The following is a 20041-nucleotide window of genomic DNA, read 5'->3' as shown; positions in this document are numbered from 1 at the left end:
GTTTGTGGGATTCATTTATTCTCTTTAAACATGATACACAGATTGATAAAAGTATGTTCTGTATCTATACTTCAATCTTAAAAGCTGAAAACAAATTATGCAAATGTGCAGTGACAATTTTCTACAAATTAAAAGCTAGGGAAACTTTCAATACCTTTGTATTTAACTGTTTATATTTGTTTAGTGTTTCATATTTTTTAATGGCATCAAAGTTTGTACATAAGTCACACTGTACAAACAATAATTCTATGCAAATAAATACTTACCTATGAGCTGGGAAGAATATTATGGTAGGGTACTTTTCTACTGTATATTCCCAGGGAAGATCATTTTCATCCGCATTAATTCTGAAATTCACTTTTAATCAATACATTCTTTTCACAAACTTTTGATACAGGATAACAGATTAATAACTAGACATTTATCAAACTGGAAAGCCTAACTATTAGCCATCAACTATGACTACTACATACTGATACAACTGATACAGAAATCACGTTTTGCATTCTCATGTGTGAGAAGTAATGTATTAACTAAAAAGAAATGTTGCAGTAACATACAAAATTCCACATAATCATTGTAGTTCCACAAATTTATTGCCCAATACTCAAATATTTTACATTCAATTGCTTAATATCAACCTCTTCTGAAAACCACATACAGTAATAATTTATAAAATTACATGTTGAAGGAGAAGTGGTACGAATTGTTGAGTTCAAGTGATTCGACAATGACTATCCAGTTTTGGAATGTTAGCAATCTTATCAAAATGAAGATAACATCGATAACAGAAAACTAGTCGTTTAAAGGATTTATTTACATGATTTTAACATATTTTTTTCAAAATAAAGAAATATACAGTGGAACCCCTCTAAAGCAGCCACCTTCAGGACTGAGACAAACTGGCCTGATTAGAGGGGTTACACTGTACATAATTAGGGATTATGTAAACAAAAAAGGGACTGTGATTGAATGACCACTTTCAAGGGGTGACCGCTTAGAGGGATTCCACTGAAGATAGAATATCACTAAATTACAGTTTCCACAAAAAAGTATAGAACTTTTCAATCACCGAGTCACAGGTATAAAAATACTTTATTACCCGTGTTATTACGATACAATATAGTAAACAGCTACCAATAATGGATCTGGAAATTAAAAATGTATCATAATACAACAAATGTTATTGTTCAAAAATATTTAATACTATTACCTTTTTCCATTATTAATCTCAAATATTCAGCACAACTTTTCATATTGTACTAAATGAGTGGGTGCAAAATGCTTCATACCACCCAGGTATGATGTGGCTCAATTATACACATTCTCAAGTTGTTGAGCTCAAATCTGGCATCATATTTTGTGTTCCTACACCTTACAAGTAGTGCACAGAAATATTTTGAATGACGACATTCTCATAATACAATTATTTTATTTTAATTATAAATAATATATTGCTTCTTTGAAAGAAAGAAAAAAAAACTAAATTAGTCTAACATATAGTTGTATTGCATTAAAAACAACTATTACCTTACCTTGCAAACAGAATTCCTGAGATTCCAGAGAAATACTTTGCCACAGTTAGGTAAATGTGGAAGGTACCTTTACAAAATCCACACCAGGGGGCATAATAAAGAAGTAAAACATCCTAAAAGAAAGTATGAACTGAAGTATCTAAAAAGCAAACATACTGTAAATTGTTTAAGTTCTGTTAAAAAAAAAGTACTACTAACATGTTACAAATGATATCCACTACTAACATGTTACATATGATATCCAGTTGTGAAATAATGGATTTGACACATACGACAAGTTTGTTTAATGTATGATCCAAAATCCATTAACGAATCTTAATTTTATTTGGAAAATGAAAAGTGTAAATTGACTGACACTTACACAGTGTCACTGAGAAAAGTCATGGTTCACAATCATGTGAACAAATGTAATGAGAAAAAAACATAATACTTCTGGAATGGTATTTTATATGCTGGTACAACATGAGTTTGATGTCAGACATGTTTTGAATTACATTTAATATTTAAAAAAAACAACATTATTATTCCACAGAGAAATGTTTCATAATTCTTGAATACAGTGAATTATTAGTTGCCTATAACCAGCAAGGACAATGGCTGAAATCTGTCGGAACAGACTTCTTGTTAAAAGTTATTTAGTTTCTATTTTATCACAATGCATGAGCTTCTGTAACTAATTATATGTATTTAACTTTCTCACATACACACCATGTTAATAGTTGCATACAAGGGTGTAGGTAGCTTAGTGGAGTTCAAGAAAGGTCAGAAGTAAAATTGCAAAATTCAGATTAGAAGCTGAAATGATTATCTTTAGTAGTGACATCTTGGGGAGCCCTAACAACACACTGTAGATAAAAATAAGTTTGTATAAAAACTGTTTTGTGTGTTTTTTTATAGCAAAGCCACATCAGACTATTTGCAGAGTCCATCAAGGGGAATCAAACCCCTGATTTTAGCATTGTATAATAATTGATAAGCCTATCAAAGTACCACAGAGTCAGATTATTCATATTTCTACCCCCACAAATAGAAAAACAGAAAAAAGGTTTGTTTGGATAGGAAACTGGTGTGGTTCGAAAAAATAATGGTTCAAAAGACAAGGCAAGAGAAGTTCCTATTAAAGATTAAACCTATGAATTCCATAAGAATGGATAACTTTTGCAAGAATAGATAAAGTTTCTTATTATCTTTATCCTTATTTGTTTTGCAAGCAGCTCATTTTAATTAAGATAAAAAAGTTGATTTTGTGTCTAGAGTTTGGGAACATCATCACCACCACTTACTGTAAGCCTAATAAAAATAAGAAATTCATTAAAACATACACCCTTGTGCAAATTAATTGAAAGAAGACAGAAAATTACGATTTTTTTCAATTTTTTGGGTTTTATTTCTGAGAATCCAAACATTAATCACAAATTAATACATGATATGACCGCCTTTATTTTTCAGATCATTAATCCGCTTTGGTATTGAGTCCACGAGTTGACTGCAATCATTACTAATTTTTGGATCGCGGTACCACACCTCAATTTGGCCTCAATTAGCTTATCTTTCCTAGAACAGTCTTTTCCCCAAAGTCTTTCTTTACAAATCGCACAAAGATTTTCAATAGAATTTAAGTCCGGAGAGTTTCCAGGCCAGTCCAGCACCTTTATTCGCATTGTAGTCATATAATTCTTCACAAGTTTCAATGTGTGGCACGGAGCCAGATCTTGCTGAAAAATGCCAAATCCATCTGGAAATCTCTTTTTCAATACTGGAACGACTCTTCTCTGCAAAACATTTTCTTCAACGCATGTTTTACGAACTGATTGATGTAAGATTCTTGAATATCTCACCTGGAGATCTGCGAACATGCAGACTTCTTTGACCCTGTACGAAGAAATGAGTCTCATCACTGAATAACACCCTTCCTCCTTTGTTCTTGCATCCAGTTCTTGTATTTCAGACCCCATTGAAAAGTATTTTCTTCATTGAGTTGGTAAAAAGTTGTTTTTTTGACTGGTCTCCTTGTCCTTCTAACGCAATTTCAAATGATGTAATATTCCTCAAAATTTTGTCATTTATCCCAAAAATAGATCGACCGTACTGCAAAACACAGCTAATGCTGCCGTCTGTGTGAAGAAATGACTATAAAAGGAAATCAGCGGGTGGTCCAGTGAGCCTACACCGGCCACCATGCCGAAAATATTGTAAAATGACCATTTGTTTCAATTAATTTGCACAAGGGTGTAACTATACAAAAGTTGCAGTAACTAATTCCATATCCTAATTTTAAAGACTTGGTTACAGAAATATTTGCTTCTTCAGTAAAATGAAGTTTAAGAATAGAAATATTATTTTTAAACACCTGAAATACTTATGATATATTTTTTTAAAACACACAAGTTATGTACTTTTAAATAATGAATTCCAATGTGGGATTACAAATCACTATGAAAGTGGTCAAAAACTTTGTTTTGGATTTTCATTACAATGAGAATGAAACTATAAATTGTAGACAATATAATTTTTTTACAGCTTGTGAACAATGGTTACAAAATGAAATCAATGTATGGAGGTTCTACTTTACCTTGTCAGGATTCATTACTACTCTGTTGAAAGTATCTGTAGTCACTTCATGGACACAAATGTGTTCACTATCAGGTGTCATTACACATTCTCGTGTTTCCTTAATCGTGCTCCTCAAGTAACGGTCCAATAATCCTCTGGTGTAATTAGCAATGAAATTCACTTCATAAAGTAAAAAGAAATATATGGGAAAAAGTTCATTTAGTCATTAAAAATTAGAAACTTCTAACACAGACATCTTTCCAAAATAATTCTTGTTGTTTCTCTTTATCTTATAATAAAGGACACTTTACTTTTGTTCACTGAAGTACAACAAATTGGTTTGTTTTGAATTTCGCACAAAACTACACGAGAGATATCTGCACTAGCCGTCCCTAATTTAGCCATGTAATATTAGAGGGAAGGCAGCTAGTCATCACCACCCACCATGAAATCTTGAACTACTCTTTTACCAATGAATAGTGGGACTGACCGTCACATTATAATGCCCCCGTGGCTAAAAAGGCAAACATGTTTGGTGTGATGGGAATTCAAACCCATGACCTTCGCATTAAGAGTCGAGTGCCTTAACTACCTGGCCATGCTGAGCTGCAGCAAACTGTCAATCATTTATACATTAATAGTATGAGCTAATGTAATATATATTTTATGAATATCACAGAGAAAAAAAACTTACTCAGTGAATTTTTGTCTATTTCTTCCTTCAGTAAATAATGTGTCTCTTTCTGAAAATTTGTAGAGCTTATTAGTTCACATTTTGTACATTAAAAACTTTATTAACTGTTAAAAAACTATTTGTAATCATTTTACTGCTAAAAAAATACACCTGCAATAAATAAAGAAGTCAATGGATATAAACTAAACCTTATTAGAGCATGACTTATTCCAATCTTTAGGCCTATCAGTTGTCAATTAGTATCTGCTGCATCTTAAATTTTATAGATATTTATTATTTAGAAAGATTATTAATTCTAAATTATTTCTTGTCTACTACATAATAAATTGTATATAAAATTATCTAGTACATAAAAGGAAAACAGATACCAACTTAATTAGTTCGATTAAATATAGGAAAATTCAAACAAAACTACTTGCTATTATAACACTCCAATCAAATGTAGTATAAGTTGTTCATATATCATTATTTTTAGTGAGAAATTAAAATTTTCTTTTTTCTATTTGTTTTTATTACAGTTACACAACTTTTGATCAGAACAAGTTATTTAGTTACACCAGAACTTAATACCCTCGCTCAAGTTCATGACAGTGACAGGATGTAGAAAAACCTAAACTGTGGAAGATATAAAACAAATTCTGGTTCGATTAATACACTTCATAGATATATGTACACCTACACTGTTTACACTCTTAGCCTTGCTTGCCATCTTCTCTGTGTAATTGTTAAATTTCATTTTTTGTTATGATTCTATAACTATTTCTAGAATCAAAATAAGCTACAAATATCCACTTTCAAAAAGTAAACTGAAAATTAAAAGACAAATCCAAATGAAAAAGTAATAAAAACCAGCATATTTACAAAACAAACACAAAAATCACACAATATATTAATATGCAAATTACAGGAAAATGCAAAAAATACACAGTAACATAAAAGATGTAACACATTTATGTTGAAAGATCAGACCTTGCAAATAGATACAACATTTCCAACATACATTTACTTTACATAGCAGTATTATGACAGCCTGATTACATATTAAGAAACGCTTAATGAATTGTTTCAAAAACTTTGTTGTTTCTTGTCCACGGCTATACAAGACCTATTTGCACTAATTATCCCTAACTTTGAATGATAAACTAGAAGGAAAGCAGCTATTGGACACTTTTCACTGCCAACTCCTGAGCTACTTTAATCACATCCGTTTTTGTTTGTTTTTTATGTCATTCTTGTAACACACCTACGACCTTAATGTAAAAAAAATGCATTTTTTTTCCTTTAATGTTATATCTGTTAGGTTAAAGTTAGTATTCCCAAGATAACGTCAAAAATGATCTATCGTTTACCCTCTGAGAAACAATAGCAAGATCTTGAACCTAGCTTAAAACTGACATATGACATGTACACATAGCTGTTATGACATTTTCTTTACCAACAAAGCAAAAGAGGTGAAGCAAAAACAACAAAACTAAATGAAATATAACTGAAAAAAAAAAAAAAAAAACATTTATCAGCTTTCGGCCATAAGAATATGATAATTAGTGGTCAGTGGTCTGGCTAACTATCAGCAAACAGCATGAGAACAGCTTGTATGGATTAACTGTTAACCTGATGCATTTCCACAGATACAGGAAGGTGTAAACAAAATATTCTGTGATGTCGAGAAAACCCACTTGTAGAGAAATGTATATGTAAAAACAGCTCGTTTGGGTTGAGATGGTTTCGGGTTCTGATGACAGAAAAAGGTCGAAACGTTGTTTGCTCCTCATCGTAAAATATTTTCTCAACCCAAACGAGCCGTTTTTACATATATAAACAAAATCTTAATTTAACATTAATTGCTGAGGTCTACACTGAATAACTAAATTTAAGAAATAATAATAGACACAATATTAAACATTTAATTTTGTTTTGAAAATACTAATTACCTATTGTTTTTATCTTTGAAATGTCAAAATTAAAATTATTAAACATATGAAATGTGAATTAAAATTATACAAACATTTCATTAGCATTACATTTACTAAAACATACAGTATTGGAGATAAAAGCTGGTAGTATGGAACACTTATGTTTAGGGTTAGCACATTTCACAAGTGAAAAACTGGGCCATTTTCCCCCCTCATATGCAGTAACACGAACAGCTGTATAACAGTTAAAATTACAATAAGTATTTTAAATGCTGCTGTCTTCATTATCTAGTTTCACTGTAGAACAAAAAAATATTTTAAAGAAAAACTAGAAACAACTACAAAAGTTGTTCAAACTGTCGATGAAAACTGTTCAGAAAACAAGATATTTTGAAATGTTTGCACTTAACAATGCTAAATGAAAAAAGCAAAGATTAGGTTCTACAGCAAAGAGTCAGTGTGACAGGAGGGTGTGTCGCATTCTTATTGGTTAGAGGGTTGTCACATGCTAATTTACACACTACAGTGAAACTATGGCATTTGCAAACATGTAATAGTAGATGGGAGCTCAAGACTGGTGGTGAGCAAAACATTCCATATATAAAGGGCAGTAATCACTGAGAAAAAGGTAGAATATTGTATAAAAGTAATTTCAAAGTCATAAAAAGATACAGAAAATCTGGAACAACTTAATACTTTCTGACTGCAACAAAAAATAAAAGCCCAATTTTACTGGTAATCCCACTTTTTTACCAATCTTAGTTTTTTTGAACAAAAAATAAGTACATTTTTAGATTCAATTTGAATTTAGGAAGAATTCTTAAGATTTTTATACAAGATATGGAAAAGATAAAATTAGAAAAATAAAATATAGACTAGATCTATGTTTTTTAATTACATTTCTTGCTACATCTTTTATTTTACACTTAGAAGCAAGAAAAATCCATTGTTGCAATTCTACAAACTATACAGAATATTATACAATTCTAGACTGTTCTTTTATAGGTTCCAGTAAAAAAATAAAAACATTGTGTCTCTGGGCAGCATTTCTCATGATACAGTTTAGCAGATAATCTGTAAAATTAAAATAAATGAACAGTTGTATCTTTCCAGAGTGAAACAAAATCTAAACTGTTAATGAAAATATTTTTTACCATTAAAGACAAATTTAATTCATCGACCTTATTCAAAACTCATATTTTCTAAATCAGTTTTTCACTTGAATAAATAACATTACTATTATTATTAACACAATGGAAAAATTACATATTTCGTTACACTGAAACATTTCCTAGCTAGGCCCACCAATAATTTTATATCATGTTTTTGAAATTCATTAATGGTGAACTTACTTTCATGTCAAGAATCAAAACAGCTGTTTGATGTTTTTCTTCCATTATATTAATTCCTAAGTGTTCTGGAAATGTGTGAAACTGAACAGCATCCAATGCAATGGCTTTTAAAGTAATGTTTGTTTGACAACCAAGTCCTGTAAAATTTTCATGAAGATCACCAGAAAACTGCGTAGTTGGAAAACCAATGTCACTGTAACCAAGGACAGCCTTGAAATACTGACACTGATGTTTGTGGACTGTAGAAACCATCTGAATTACTCTGTCATCTCTCACTTCTGAAGTGTTAGAGTTTGATATTTCTTGATCAGATTTTGAATTCTGTAATAATTAATATTATTATATCTATTATTATTATTATACCTATTGAAACATAAGCAATTAGTAAAGTAATAACCAGTTTTCATCATTACAAATTAATAATGACTATCAAGAAAACACATCACAAAATAAAACCACATAAATAACAAAATTAATAATAATAAAAATCTGTGAGAATACATTCTTCCCTCATTAAGATGTGGTTCCTCCAAAACAAGAGAGCATTCTTCACGTAGTATTTGAAGGTCTATCTCTGCCTGTTTTCTTCGCTGGGATAACTTTTGCACCACAGATGTAATGTAGGTTGAAGAGTTACAGTTGTAATAGTCCAGTACAACTTCTCTGAGCTACATTTGCAGACCAGTAAAATTATGTTATGATTTAGCAACAGAACTTTGCAAAAACTTATTCCATGTGTTCGTATAAATTCCTGCTCAATTCTCAAAATTTTTTTAAAACAAATGTTTGGTTTTCCATCACAAGTAAATAATAAGGAAATTTGTTCAGCAAAAACATTCTAATATCTTTTATCTTACTGTCTTTCAGTATTAAATTGTGATCAATATAAATTATTAACAATAATTTGCACTTTCATTTTATCAATTTTTAAGTACTAATGTTGAAGGAAACTTAACGTATTTCATTGACAAGCATCCAACTTCCAACATGTAAATTATTTTTTTCATTATATTAGATTTTCATGACAAGCTGCTGATGTGCTACCTGCACCAACCATTTCAAATTTTGAATTAATAGAGGAAAGGTAGATAGTCATTATAACCTACCACCAACCAGCTCTTTGGTACTCTAATAAAACAGTGGGACTTCACCATCACTCTTGTATTGCACCTACAGCCCCAAACTGTGGGACACATGTTTATAGCAATGTAAAGATGAATATTATTTTTTGGCTATGTATATATTGATGTACTGAATTCATAAATAACTAGAATAAAAGAACCAGATTATTTTTACAATAGAACACCTCACAAATAAACTGCAATAAATAATTATACCTACCAAATCATAATACGGAGAAACTCCTCGGATTAGGTCACGAGGGGTAAATAAAACAAGAGTTGGATAGTTTTCAATCAATCCAGAAAGCATTTTGCTCTTTGATTGTAATGGACAAATCCACTTTATCAGGTGAACCTTCACAGAATTGACAAATTGAAAATCTTGATTGAAAAATTTTAATCCTAAAGCAAATGAAAAAGTTACGTATAATCGTAATAAGTTGTATGGAAAAAAATAGATTATTAAAGAAAATGTTACTTTTTAAAAACAACATTTCAAATATTATTAAAAATCAAGTTATATTCTATCTTCCTTTTGATGTAAGATCATCCACTTTAAAAACAAATGATAATTTAACAAACAAAAGCTATTTAAATAAAACTATTTCCAGCAATTATTTAACAAACAAACATTATTCTTAATAAGATAGATTAAATATGTGTTACCTGTTGAAGCCTGTTGTAAGCCCAGTTCAGAATGTTTTTTATATCCATTCTTTTATCAGGATACACCTGTATTACATCAAAAATGCCTTTTCACTGGTCAAAGAAATAGTAACTACAATACATACCCTTGTAAATACATGCTTCTATAATAAAATAAATTAAAAGTTTAAAAAGTAATATATTCTACATCCAATACAAAATAGTATTGACAAATCAAAATTACTTCCAAAGAAACTTTATGGGAGTGTATCAGACATCTGAAGTAAAATCCCAAAGGATATTTTAATAAATCTGCTGTGACAATGTCTGAAATACCATCTCTTGTTATTAAAGCACACGAAGGACGTACCAAATATTAACTATTTGCTGAACTCAAGCACTTCCACTGAGTTACTGTTGTACTAAGTATGAAGGGTAATCAAATGTTGTAACTCAAACACATCCACTGAGTTACTGTTGTACTAAGTATGAAGGGTAATCAAATGTTGTAGCTCAAACACATCCACTGAGTTACTGTTGTACTAAGTATGAAGGGTAATCAACTGTTGTAACTCAAACACATCCACTGAGTTACTGTTGTAATAAGTATGAAGAGTAATCAAATGTTGTAACTCAAACACATCCACTGAGTTACTGTTGTACTAAATAAGAAGATTCATCAAATGTTTTTTCACCTGTGATTTACCTTTCATTATTCTATGAAAGTTGCCTGAAATCTAATTGTTAACTTTGTCCTAACACTTTTGCACAGTACTACATAATAAATAGATTTTTCTTATCATATCACCACTAACTAAATCAAAAATAAGTTGGATCAATATAAGAGAAAAGATTAAAGATATGTTTCCAAACAAAAACTGTCCAGGTGACCTAATTCCATCATCAATTATACAACTACTATTTCACCTCTCAATGAACAAAATAATGCCTTGGCTAAAAAATTCAAAGGAAAAATACTACGTGTCTTCATTGCACGTGTTGAGGAATGTGAAAAATACTACGTGTCTTCATTGCACGTGTTGAGGAATATGAAAAATACTACGTGTCTTCATTGCACGTGTTGAGGAATATGAAAAATACTACGTGTCTTCATTGCACGTGTTGAGGAATGTGAAAAATACTAAGTGTCTTCATTGCACGTGTTGAGGAATGTGAAACATAACACATCAACACCAAATTATGTCATGGTAAAAACTGGACTGAAGGACTTCACTTTCAATCTGTAAATAGCTGTAACTGTAAAAAGATAAAAGTAGACCTGTAACAAGTTTGTTTCTTTTCAATCATAAAAATGGAACAATTAATGTCTACATCTCCTGAAATGCTGAAATATCTTAGAGAATTAAAGAAGTTTCTGAAATATATAGAAACTGAATTATGTTGACAAAACAATATTCAAATTAGAGAAACTTACAAAAGATAAAATTATCATATACAATATAAATGTATTGGGGAACAGTTTTGTTTTAAAAATGATTGTTTTAACAAATAATATTCTTTTACAACTAGCCCAAAAAGTAGCTAATAAAAACTACCCTATTAAGGGTTAAAACATGCAATTTCTTACCTCTGTACCATTCCACAGATATAGAACAATTGTAGAGGAAGATGTGATTTTTAGCTTCAGTGCCATTTTTTTGGTAGTTATGATGCCAAACCCAAGTCTTCTGGTAGGATCTGAGAAAAATGTAGATCTTGTTTTATAATGTCACATTCTTTTGTGTATTTGATATACCGTGTTACTCCGAATTTAAGATGTACTCCACTTTCAAAAAGGGATTTTCAAGAAAATAAAAAGGATGATAGTCAGAAAAGAGTAAATACGTTTTAAACGAGTTTATTAATGAATTAAACATGTTAATAATGTATTTAAAATGAAATATAAGAAAAAATACACAAATATATAAGAAATTTTAAGTTTTCATTGGAGCAATGTTTCTTCCTGCTTTCTTTATTTAATCTGAATTTTAATCCAATGTTTCTTCTGATTCACTGTTATATTCTGAAGTTGAAGTATCTTCATCACTTGATTCACTACTGTCCCAAAGAATGTCATCGTGTTCCATCTTACTCATCAGGTAAACAACATTTTAAAAACAGTTTTCTAATAATACCATCTGACACTTCTTTCCAAGCTTTTGAAATTCACTCCATTATTACTCATACCCTTTTTATTATACCACTTGGTGTCAAAGCATAACTGTCTTTATTCAGCCAAGCATCATAATGCTTATGGATACGATCTTTGAATGATTTGTTAATTGACACATCAAGAGGTTGCAATTGACCTGTCATTCTACCAGAAATTATCACCAAATCACTGTTCTTGTTCCTTAACCTACCCTTGATTTTACTGGAGGGATGGCTATGAAATGCATCCTTTACGAGTAACTTTAATCAAAATATTTTTTTTGCAAAAATCTGAAGCAACCCTAGAGCACAACAGCCAATCATACTTAAACTAAAATACAAAAATATGCATTTCACAAATTAGTCAGAACTGTTTTTAATGTACTATTTTTGAACAGTGAAAACAAATAAATCCTCAACTTGCTAACAAGCATTTAATAACAAACTAATACATTTAATATGGCAGAAAAGTTCCAGTGGATTTTTCCATTTGTCTTGATTGCATTTGCAACTAAAAACAAACAAAAACCTATGAATCTCTCACAACTCACTCTGACTAAACTTTTCAAAATAGTTTAACAAACACTTATTCTATCTATGTGTCGGAATTATAGCTCAAGCTTTTATTGTAATTGCATTTTAGAAAAATTAAAAAATAAGTCTTAATATAACAGTTAACAATTTCCTTAACCACAAATGTATTCCAGAAACTTCTGTTTGCAAAACAAATGGCAATTAGCTTGCACCACTACTGTGGCACTTTCTGTTTATGCCATGATACACCAGCTTACAATGTTATCATCCTTAAACTACAGTCCTTCACCAACAGACAAAAGGAGAACAATATATCTTCTATGCACAGTAATCCACATCAGCAGTAGCACTTGAACACAAGCTCAAAATTAAAAAATGGGGAGGAAAGATCTGGGGGGGGTTTGACCATCTGAAATACATTTTAAGGTAAGGAAGTTGTTAACTTTAGAAACCTTTAATCTCTACACAATAAAAAGATAAATATTTCTAAAAATAAAATTAAGTTTAACAGAAAATAAAACATCCTCTTAAAATAAAAATCCAGACAAAACTCTAAATTAACATTAAGAAGTATGCACTTCTTTCATGATGACGAGAAACCCACTTCAAGTAAAAATGTCTCTCAGGATGGCTGGTGTGGGAATTAACACTATTGATAATAAAGCAGAGATCAACATTTCAACCTTCTAAAGTCATCTTCGGGTTAACAAAGGTACATTTTTACAACGTTTCACCCTTCTTAGATCATCTTCAGTTAAGATGGCCTAAGAAGGTCAAAACTTTATCCTGTACTATGACAGATGCAGGCCAGGTTGAGCCATTGGAACTTCAACCATCACTGCCAGTTACAATGTTATTTATTTAATTCAGTAATGCAGTGGCCAAGTGGAACACACAGACACTAACTTGAGGGTTTGCAGTTAAAGCAAAAAATTCAACTCTGAGACCAAGATTCCAAAATAAGTACTTTTAATAAACTTTCCAAACATCCAAAGGTTTGCACTTAACATTGCATATTCTTCTTTAAACTAAAAATCCTTCTAGTTCAATTATCAAAACATTCCTTATAGCAAAAACTTTCTATACACAAACTCAGCCTTCTCTTACTATGTTAACCAATGTCAGTAATGATGCAGTAAGTTACTTACAGAGAGTTCAGGTGAGAAATGGATAGAGGACTCATCGTTGGAACATCCATGGACGTGGAGTCTGTAACACAATCTTTGGGATGCAGGAAAATTCATTTTCCTCTCATTACACGAACTTTTATTAAATTTTCTTCTAGAATTCTTACATTCTGCCAAATAGTATACACAACTACATACAAGCAGTTCTGATACTTAATTGGTCATTTTACTAGTGATTGTGTGCAACATCTAGAAACAAAAAACAACTTATTCACTGGCTGCAGATGAAGCCTATAAATCAGCAGCTGCTCTTCTTGTTATTAATACTTCATCAAAGGGCAGGCTTCCTTCCTTTCCTGGCAGTTTTATACACTATAATCATTAATCATATGTAGCTTTAGACTATGCTTGTAGCAATATAAGCATAGCAGCAGAAAGTTTCTCCTCTTAACAATCGTTGTTACATGACCGTTTTTTATATAAGCATAGCAGCAGAAAGTTTCTCCTCTTAACAATCGTTGTTACATGACCGTTTTTTATATAAGCATAGCAGCAGAAAGTTTCTCCTCTTAACAATCGTTGTTACATGACCGTTTTTTATGCCTCTGTGTACATACGTCGCACCCATCCCGAGCACACACAGATATTAAATATTCGAAATGTCCAAAAACGCTTCAATATTTTATGTACTTGAAGTTTTAATATCCATGCCAGCTCTCTTTAGAAAACATGTTTCTTTATTTTTGTTATATTCAGTAAGACAAACCACTCCCCTAAACTTCACAACTTTTGTAACTTTAAAATTACATTCTGACACAACTATCATACCACAGTCATCAAAAGTGCCAAGTATAAAGCCTGAACAATGTAAGTGTGCTCTTGAAGACAAAGTTCTGACTAATTTGACATGACAATACTGAATGCTGGTTCAACTCAAAGCCTCATACTTGAATTAATTTTCATAGTATCAAGTTACTGAAACATTATCAATTGTTATACACATAGTATTCACATTATATTTCTGTATTTTCTAGCACTAGCATGAGTAGGTTCTCTTTATAATATATAAATAATATAATTAGTTATAAGTGATACTTATAGATAACAACAGAAATATACTCCAGAGAAATTAGCTTCAACCCATACTTACCAATGTTGAGAGCAGTCAGTGATACCATATAAAACTGTTTGTACCCCCGTGGCTCTGGTGAAGCTTGGAAGTCAAAAAAACTTACAAGAACTGCCTGGCAAAATAACAATAAATCTTTTACTAAGACAAAAAAAGACATTTCTGGATATTGCAAAATATTAGTTTTTCCAGAAATAAATGTCAGAATTCTCACGATGACATTTAGAAGCTGAATATTGAGGAAATTATTGTTGGCTGGTTGGTTTAATCCAACGTTCGTCGCTAACAAGGTGTCTTAATTCTCTGCTGTTTTAACTCTACTCAGAGTAAGTTTCACAACCCCCAAGACAGCATGAGCAACATGGACTTTTGTCTGATTTTCCTATATGACTTCAAATTTGAGTAAAAAGCTACTGAAACTACATGGAACATCAACCAGACATTCAGCCATGGATCTGTTACTGAATGTACTGTTCAGCATTGGTTCCAAAGGTTTTGTCATGGAGATGAAAGTCTTGAAGACCAAGAAGGTCGTGGAAGGAAACTATCCTTAGATTAAAACATATTATGGGAAGCAGTTGAGACAGACTCTCGCACAACAGTACACGAGCTTGCAGAAAAGCTAGGTGCAAGGAAATCAAGAATTGCCAACCACCTGAGTGTGATTGAAAAGATGCAAAAGTTGGATAAGTGGGTTCCACACCAGCTGACTAAAGATCAACAAAATTGGCATTACGATACCTGTCAAGGATGACACTCCAAAAATTGAACAACTCAGAAATTGAGGTTATGTCTCATCCACCTTATTCCCCAGACTTCTCCCCTAAACATTTTCATTTTCTCAAGCACTTTAAGAACTTTTTGAACAGTAAACGTTTTCAAAACCAGGCAGCTGCAGAAGAAGCTTTCAGGGAGTTCAATGACCATAGATTTCTACAGCTGGGGCATAAACATCATCGTTACATGTTGGCAAAAGTGTGTGGAAGCAAATGGTGCTTACTTTAATTAAAGCATGTTTTACAACACTGGTTTATACTTTTCCAAACACTGCAGTTCAAAAATGACATTTATTTCTGGACAACCTAATATTTTTTTTATAAATAGGTATGGTACTTGATGCATTTAAACAACACAGATATTTATTTTATATCCATCATGCATTAAACTTTAATAGCAATGACAAAGATATTCCACAATGGTTTTGAAGAAAGATGCGATACACACGAAACTTCCAAAGTATTAATGTCAACAGAAAAATATAAATATTCAGTGATCCACTGTTCATGAAAAAGTAACAAGAAAGAATAGGAAAAATCCACTTTCAGAATAATACTTTATTTTTATGAATTTAAGCAAATACCGATACAAGAATTCCTAAGAATATTTCAGTTATAATCCACCCCTTTTTGTGTAAGATTTGAGAACCAAAATTTTCCTTTTAATTTTTTTTATTCATTAATTTGTGTAAAATGTATTTGATTTTCACTGGTATTTAGAACTTTAACATGTTGGCTCACAAGCCTATTCTGCCAATACTTTCAGGGCCAACTGGTCATTTTACAATTACTTTTTTGGGAAGAATGCACATGTAGTTGTTGTGACCCAGCCAATAAATGGCCCTTTTTAAAAAGAAAATAGAGTGTGACTCACCGGTGGCTCGTATGGGTCTTACTGGAAGACTCACCGGTGGGTCACGTGGGAGCCAACATGTTAACAGGTTAGCCTATTCTGAACAAAGAAGAAGAAAAAAGAAAAAGTTAAAAATTCAATTCCTAAACAAATTAAAAATCAATTTCAATAAATAATAATCTACCGTTAATTAAATAATCATAATACAATGCAGTTTTTCAAACTGTGTTCTGGGTCATCAGGAATTCCCCACAAATATAAACAGGTCATAGCATTGTTTTTATAATGACCATGTGTTGACCCATCAGGAACCTAATGTATTTTTTAGAAATCATGAATCATTTGATATTCAGTCTTCTCCACACAGTTACATGGGCAATGCTGTTATAAACTTGGTCATTTTCAGCTAGGCTAAGCTTTAAGGATAGGTTAAGGGTTGGTGGGGGGGTTCAGTGATAGAAAGAATGAAATAAATGAATCCCATGGTTTCATAAATTTTGAAAACCAGTGATATAATGTCTTCTTTAAGATTGGTTATCATACATTACCAAAGCTAGAGCATATCTGATACATTCTAAGAAATCTAGGAAGAAATGACATTTCTTCAAATGTGTATTAAAACTGACTAGGGTTATTTCAAAGGACTGTGAATAAATATACACTGGCTCTCTACTCCAAAGGGCAGTTGCTACTAAAACAAAGTATTTTGGACAAGCTGAAAAAACAAGACAATATCAATAAAAATATCACATGATAAAACCAGTTGATGACCTCATTTACAAGGTGTGAAAAATCTTTGCATTTCATCCATATACAAGTAGTATTTCTGAAACATTCTTACACTGATAAGGAACTCCTGCCATAAATTAAAGAAACTGGGTCAAGAGAGAAGTTAATAAAATGAGTTAATCATCACATGACAAATAACCTGGTTAGAGACAGTGTGTTATCATAATGCCTTAACTAGGATGGCAGTTTGGTAAAACAAGAAAAACCTTGGTTGAATACAAGTAAGGAGGTTTTCTAGTTTAGTTACTTAAGAATGAAAGTTTGACAACATTTACGTCATTTTGCAAGAACAAAAGTGGATGGTGGGGGTTGGCTTTCAATTTCAGTGATGAGCTGAATAGACAAATCATGCTACTGATCCAACAAGAGAACCACATCTTCCCCTCAAGTTATGCAATGAAAGAAATCAAAAGGAAAGTAAGAACTATATACTGAATGTAGACTACCTTTCCTAAATTTAGCATGTAGTCAAGTATCAACAAGTTGAATATTATTTGTCACAAACCTATAATTCTTGCTGGATATACCAAAGTAAAATACTAATTAATGGTCACCAGATGAAACTATGTCTTCTTAATATGGCCATTATTCATCTTTGTAAAGAAGAGACAGACAACTGAATGAGTCAGTCCAATTTTCAAAACCATTTTATACTGTTAGATAGCATTTGTCAAGTCCACTAACAAGACAATTTTAGATATCTCCAAAGCCAAAAACACTCGAGCCATCAGGCAGCATGTAGGAATGTTAGATATTAAACAGTTTTATTCATCAAGTCACCCTAACAATGTTGAAAATCATTGATATACAACATGCAACAGATGAAACATTCTTTATGGACCAGGAATTTATGTTTCTTGGATTGTCATTGATATGCTCACCAAGAAATGCTGCTCTATGATGAATGATATTCATTTTATTGACAGAGAGGCTAAAAAGCTTTACAAGAACACTAAATATTAGTATGTTACTACAGTAAAATGCACATACCTCATGCTGTGCTTGAAGTTCCAGTATTTCTTTTTCATGGTAACATGTTTTCATTGGATTCAAAACATTATCCAGAAAAGAAATCATATACTCTCTGACAAGAGGACCCTTGTAATATATGTCTGTCGCCCATCGCACGTGAACAATGAGGACGGGATACGAGTCTGGCTGCAACTTTTGTCGACATTCTCCATCCGCCACCAGCAGTTCACAGCAGCAAAAAACACCTGGCAATAAAGTTATGTCACATGTACATACCCTAAAAGTGAATTATTAACAAGGTAGGCCTAGTTATAGTGTTATTTTAAAATACAAATCTGCTCAAAGTTATTTTTTAAGCATTTTATACCACACTGAAATTATTATTAATACCATAATTAACAACAGACTTAAATCAAATAACAACAAAATAATATGTATAAGAAAATAAAAAAATAATGCTCAATATTCCTGAAAGGATTTAACTTTACAGTTTAGGAATCAAAATTATCCAGAAAACAAATGACTGCTCAATCAATAACCCTTATCAAAGACTGATTTCAGCTGATTAAGTTCCTATTTTCTTCTATAAAAATTTACATTCAGAATTTATTTTAATTACAGTACAAAAATATGTTTTATGATGGCAAAATCAGCAAGTCAACAATAAATAAAAGTGTTAGTTGAACCAGCCTGATTATATAAACATATTTTTAATGCCACTGTAACCAGGAAACAAAAAATACATAAAATCTAAAAAGGTCCAACAAACTGATTTTGAGTTACATGAATATAAATGTACAACTTAATAATATTTTGTAATTTTACTGCTTAAAAAGTATTAATCAAACAAAAAACGTGAAAACAATGTGTGAATTTTTGTTTCATTCTTGTAAATTATAGTACTAAAAAATGCAATCAAATAAACCAGCAGTAAACAGTAAAATAGTAACAGACATAACCTTTGACTAGCTCAGTTTACAAGAGAAAGTTTTAATATTACTAAATATTCAGTGTAGCAATTCTTTACCTAGCACTTTAGGCAGAACAAACATGATTTGGTTATAACCTTCAACAGAATACATAGGCTAAAGTGGATAAAACACTAACAACACTTTGATGTAATTAATTGTACAATTCTCCCTCTATATAAGGACTGAAAAGAAAGTATATTCTATTTAACATTTCTGTACAATTTAAGAAAAACAAAGACTGCACAGAACTTACCTGAGTGAGAAAAAATCTAGCTACAGCTTCAAATTCTTCCTGTGTTTCAATACAAGTGGAATCCCATGGGGCATAATACATCACAAATGACACTTCTTTCTCCATAAGTAATCCATTCAGTTGTTGCATAGAGCCTAAATAATAGTCACTCACTAAGGAAGAGGACGAGAAAAACTTCTGTGGAGGACTAGCTTTCCTAGTCTTTGGTGGGCTGTCAAAAATAGTCTAGTTTTCATTTCTGTTAAACACAGTTAAAGTTAACTACATACTAAAATTATACAGCAAATGGTTTAAAATGGCAAATTTTAAAAAATTAAACCTACAGTATTAATATTCAGTAAGTGTTTCAAAAAGCAAAAACAACTATTCCACCAAGTTTATTTATATTTACTTCATCCTATATTTTGTTATGTTATAATTTTGAGATTTCAAAACTTTGATTCACAATTAGTAGCTGAAACAAAAAATATAAACCAATATTTTACCACATCACTTAACTGTGCACAAAAATTATAAAAAGTTACTTACGTGTGTGTGTGTGTTTATATACCGACATAGATCTATTACATTTTATGCTAATTTGCAGTAGTTCTATGGGCAAAAAGTAATTTTTCCTCTAGTCCAAAAACTTTAGCCTCTCTTAAAGAAATATTTTATTTCACATCACAACATA

General features: G+C 31.3%; 1 protein-coding gene across 1 annotated transcript in view; it reads right to left on the bottom strand.

The window, feature by feature from the left end:
• The window catches only part of LOC143224754 (thioredoxin domain-containing protein 11-like), a 29253-nt gene that overhangs the window by 6314 nt on the left and 2898 nt on the right, over positions 1 to 20041 (bottom strand). Inside the window, 13 exon segments of the mRNA XM_076453024.1 lie at positions 267 to 347; positions 1536 to 1648; positions 4108 to 4268; positions 4783 to 4831; positions 8048 to 8370; positions 8559 to 8715; positions 9389 to 9523; positions 9835 to 9900; positions 11402 to 11511; positions 14776 to 14869; positions 18163 to 18359; positions 18362 to 18389; positions 19369 to 19579. Coding sequence (XP_076309139.1) covers positions 267 to 347; positions 1536 to 1648; positions 4108 to 4268; positions 4783 to 4831; positions 8048 to 8370; positions 8559 to 8715; positions 9389 to 9523; positions 9835 to 9900; positions 11402 to 11511; positions 14776 to 14869; positions 18163 to 18359; positions 18362 to 18389; positions 19369 to 19579 — 1725 coding nt within the window.

This window comes from Tachypleus tridentatus, chromosome 9 (genome assembly GCF_004210375.1).
Source record: "Tachypleus tridentatus isolate NWPU-2018 chromosome 9, ASM421037v1, whole genome shotgun sequence".
Lineage (NCBI taxonomy): Eukaryota > Metazoa > Arthropoda > Merostomata > Xiphosura > Limulidae > Tachypleus > Tachypleus tridentatus.
This window is presented reverse-complemented; position numbering and strand designations above follow the sequence as displayed.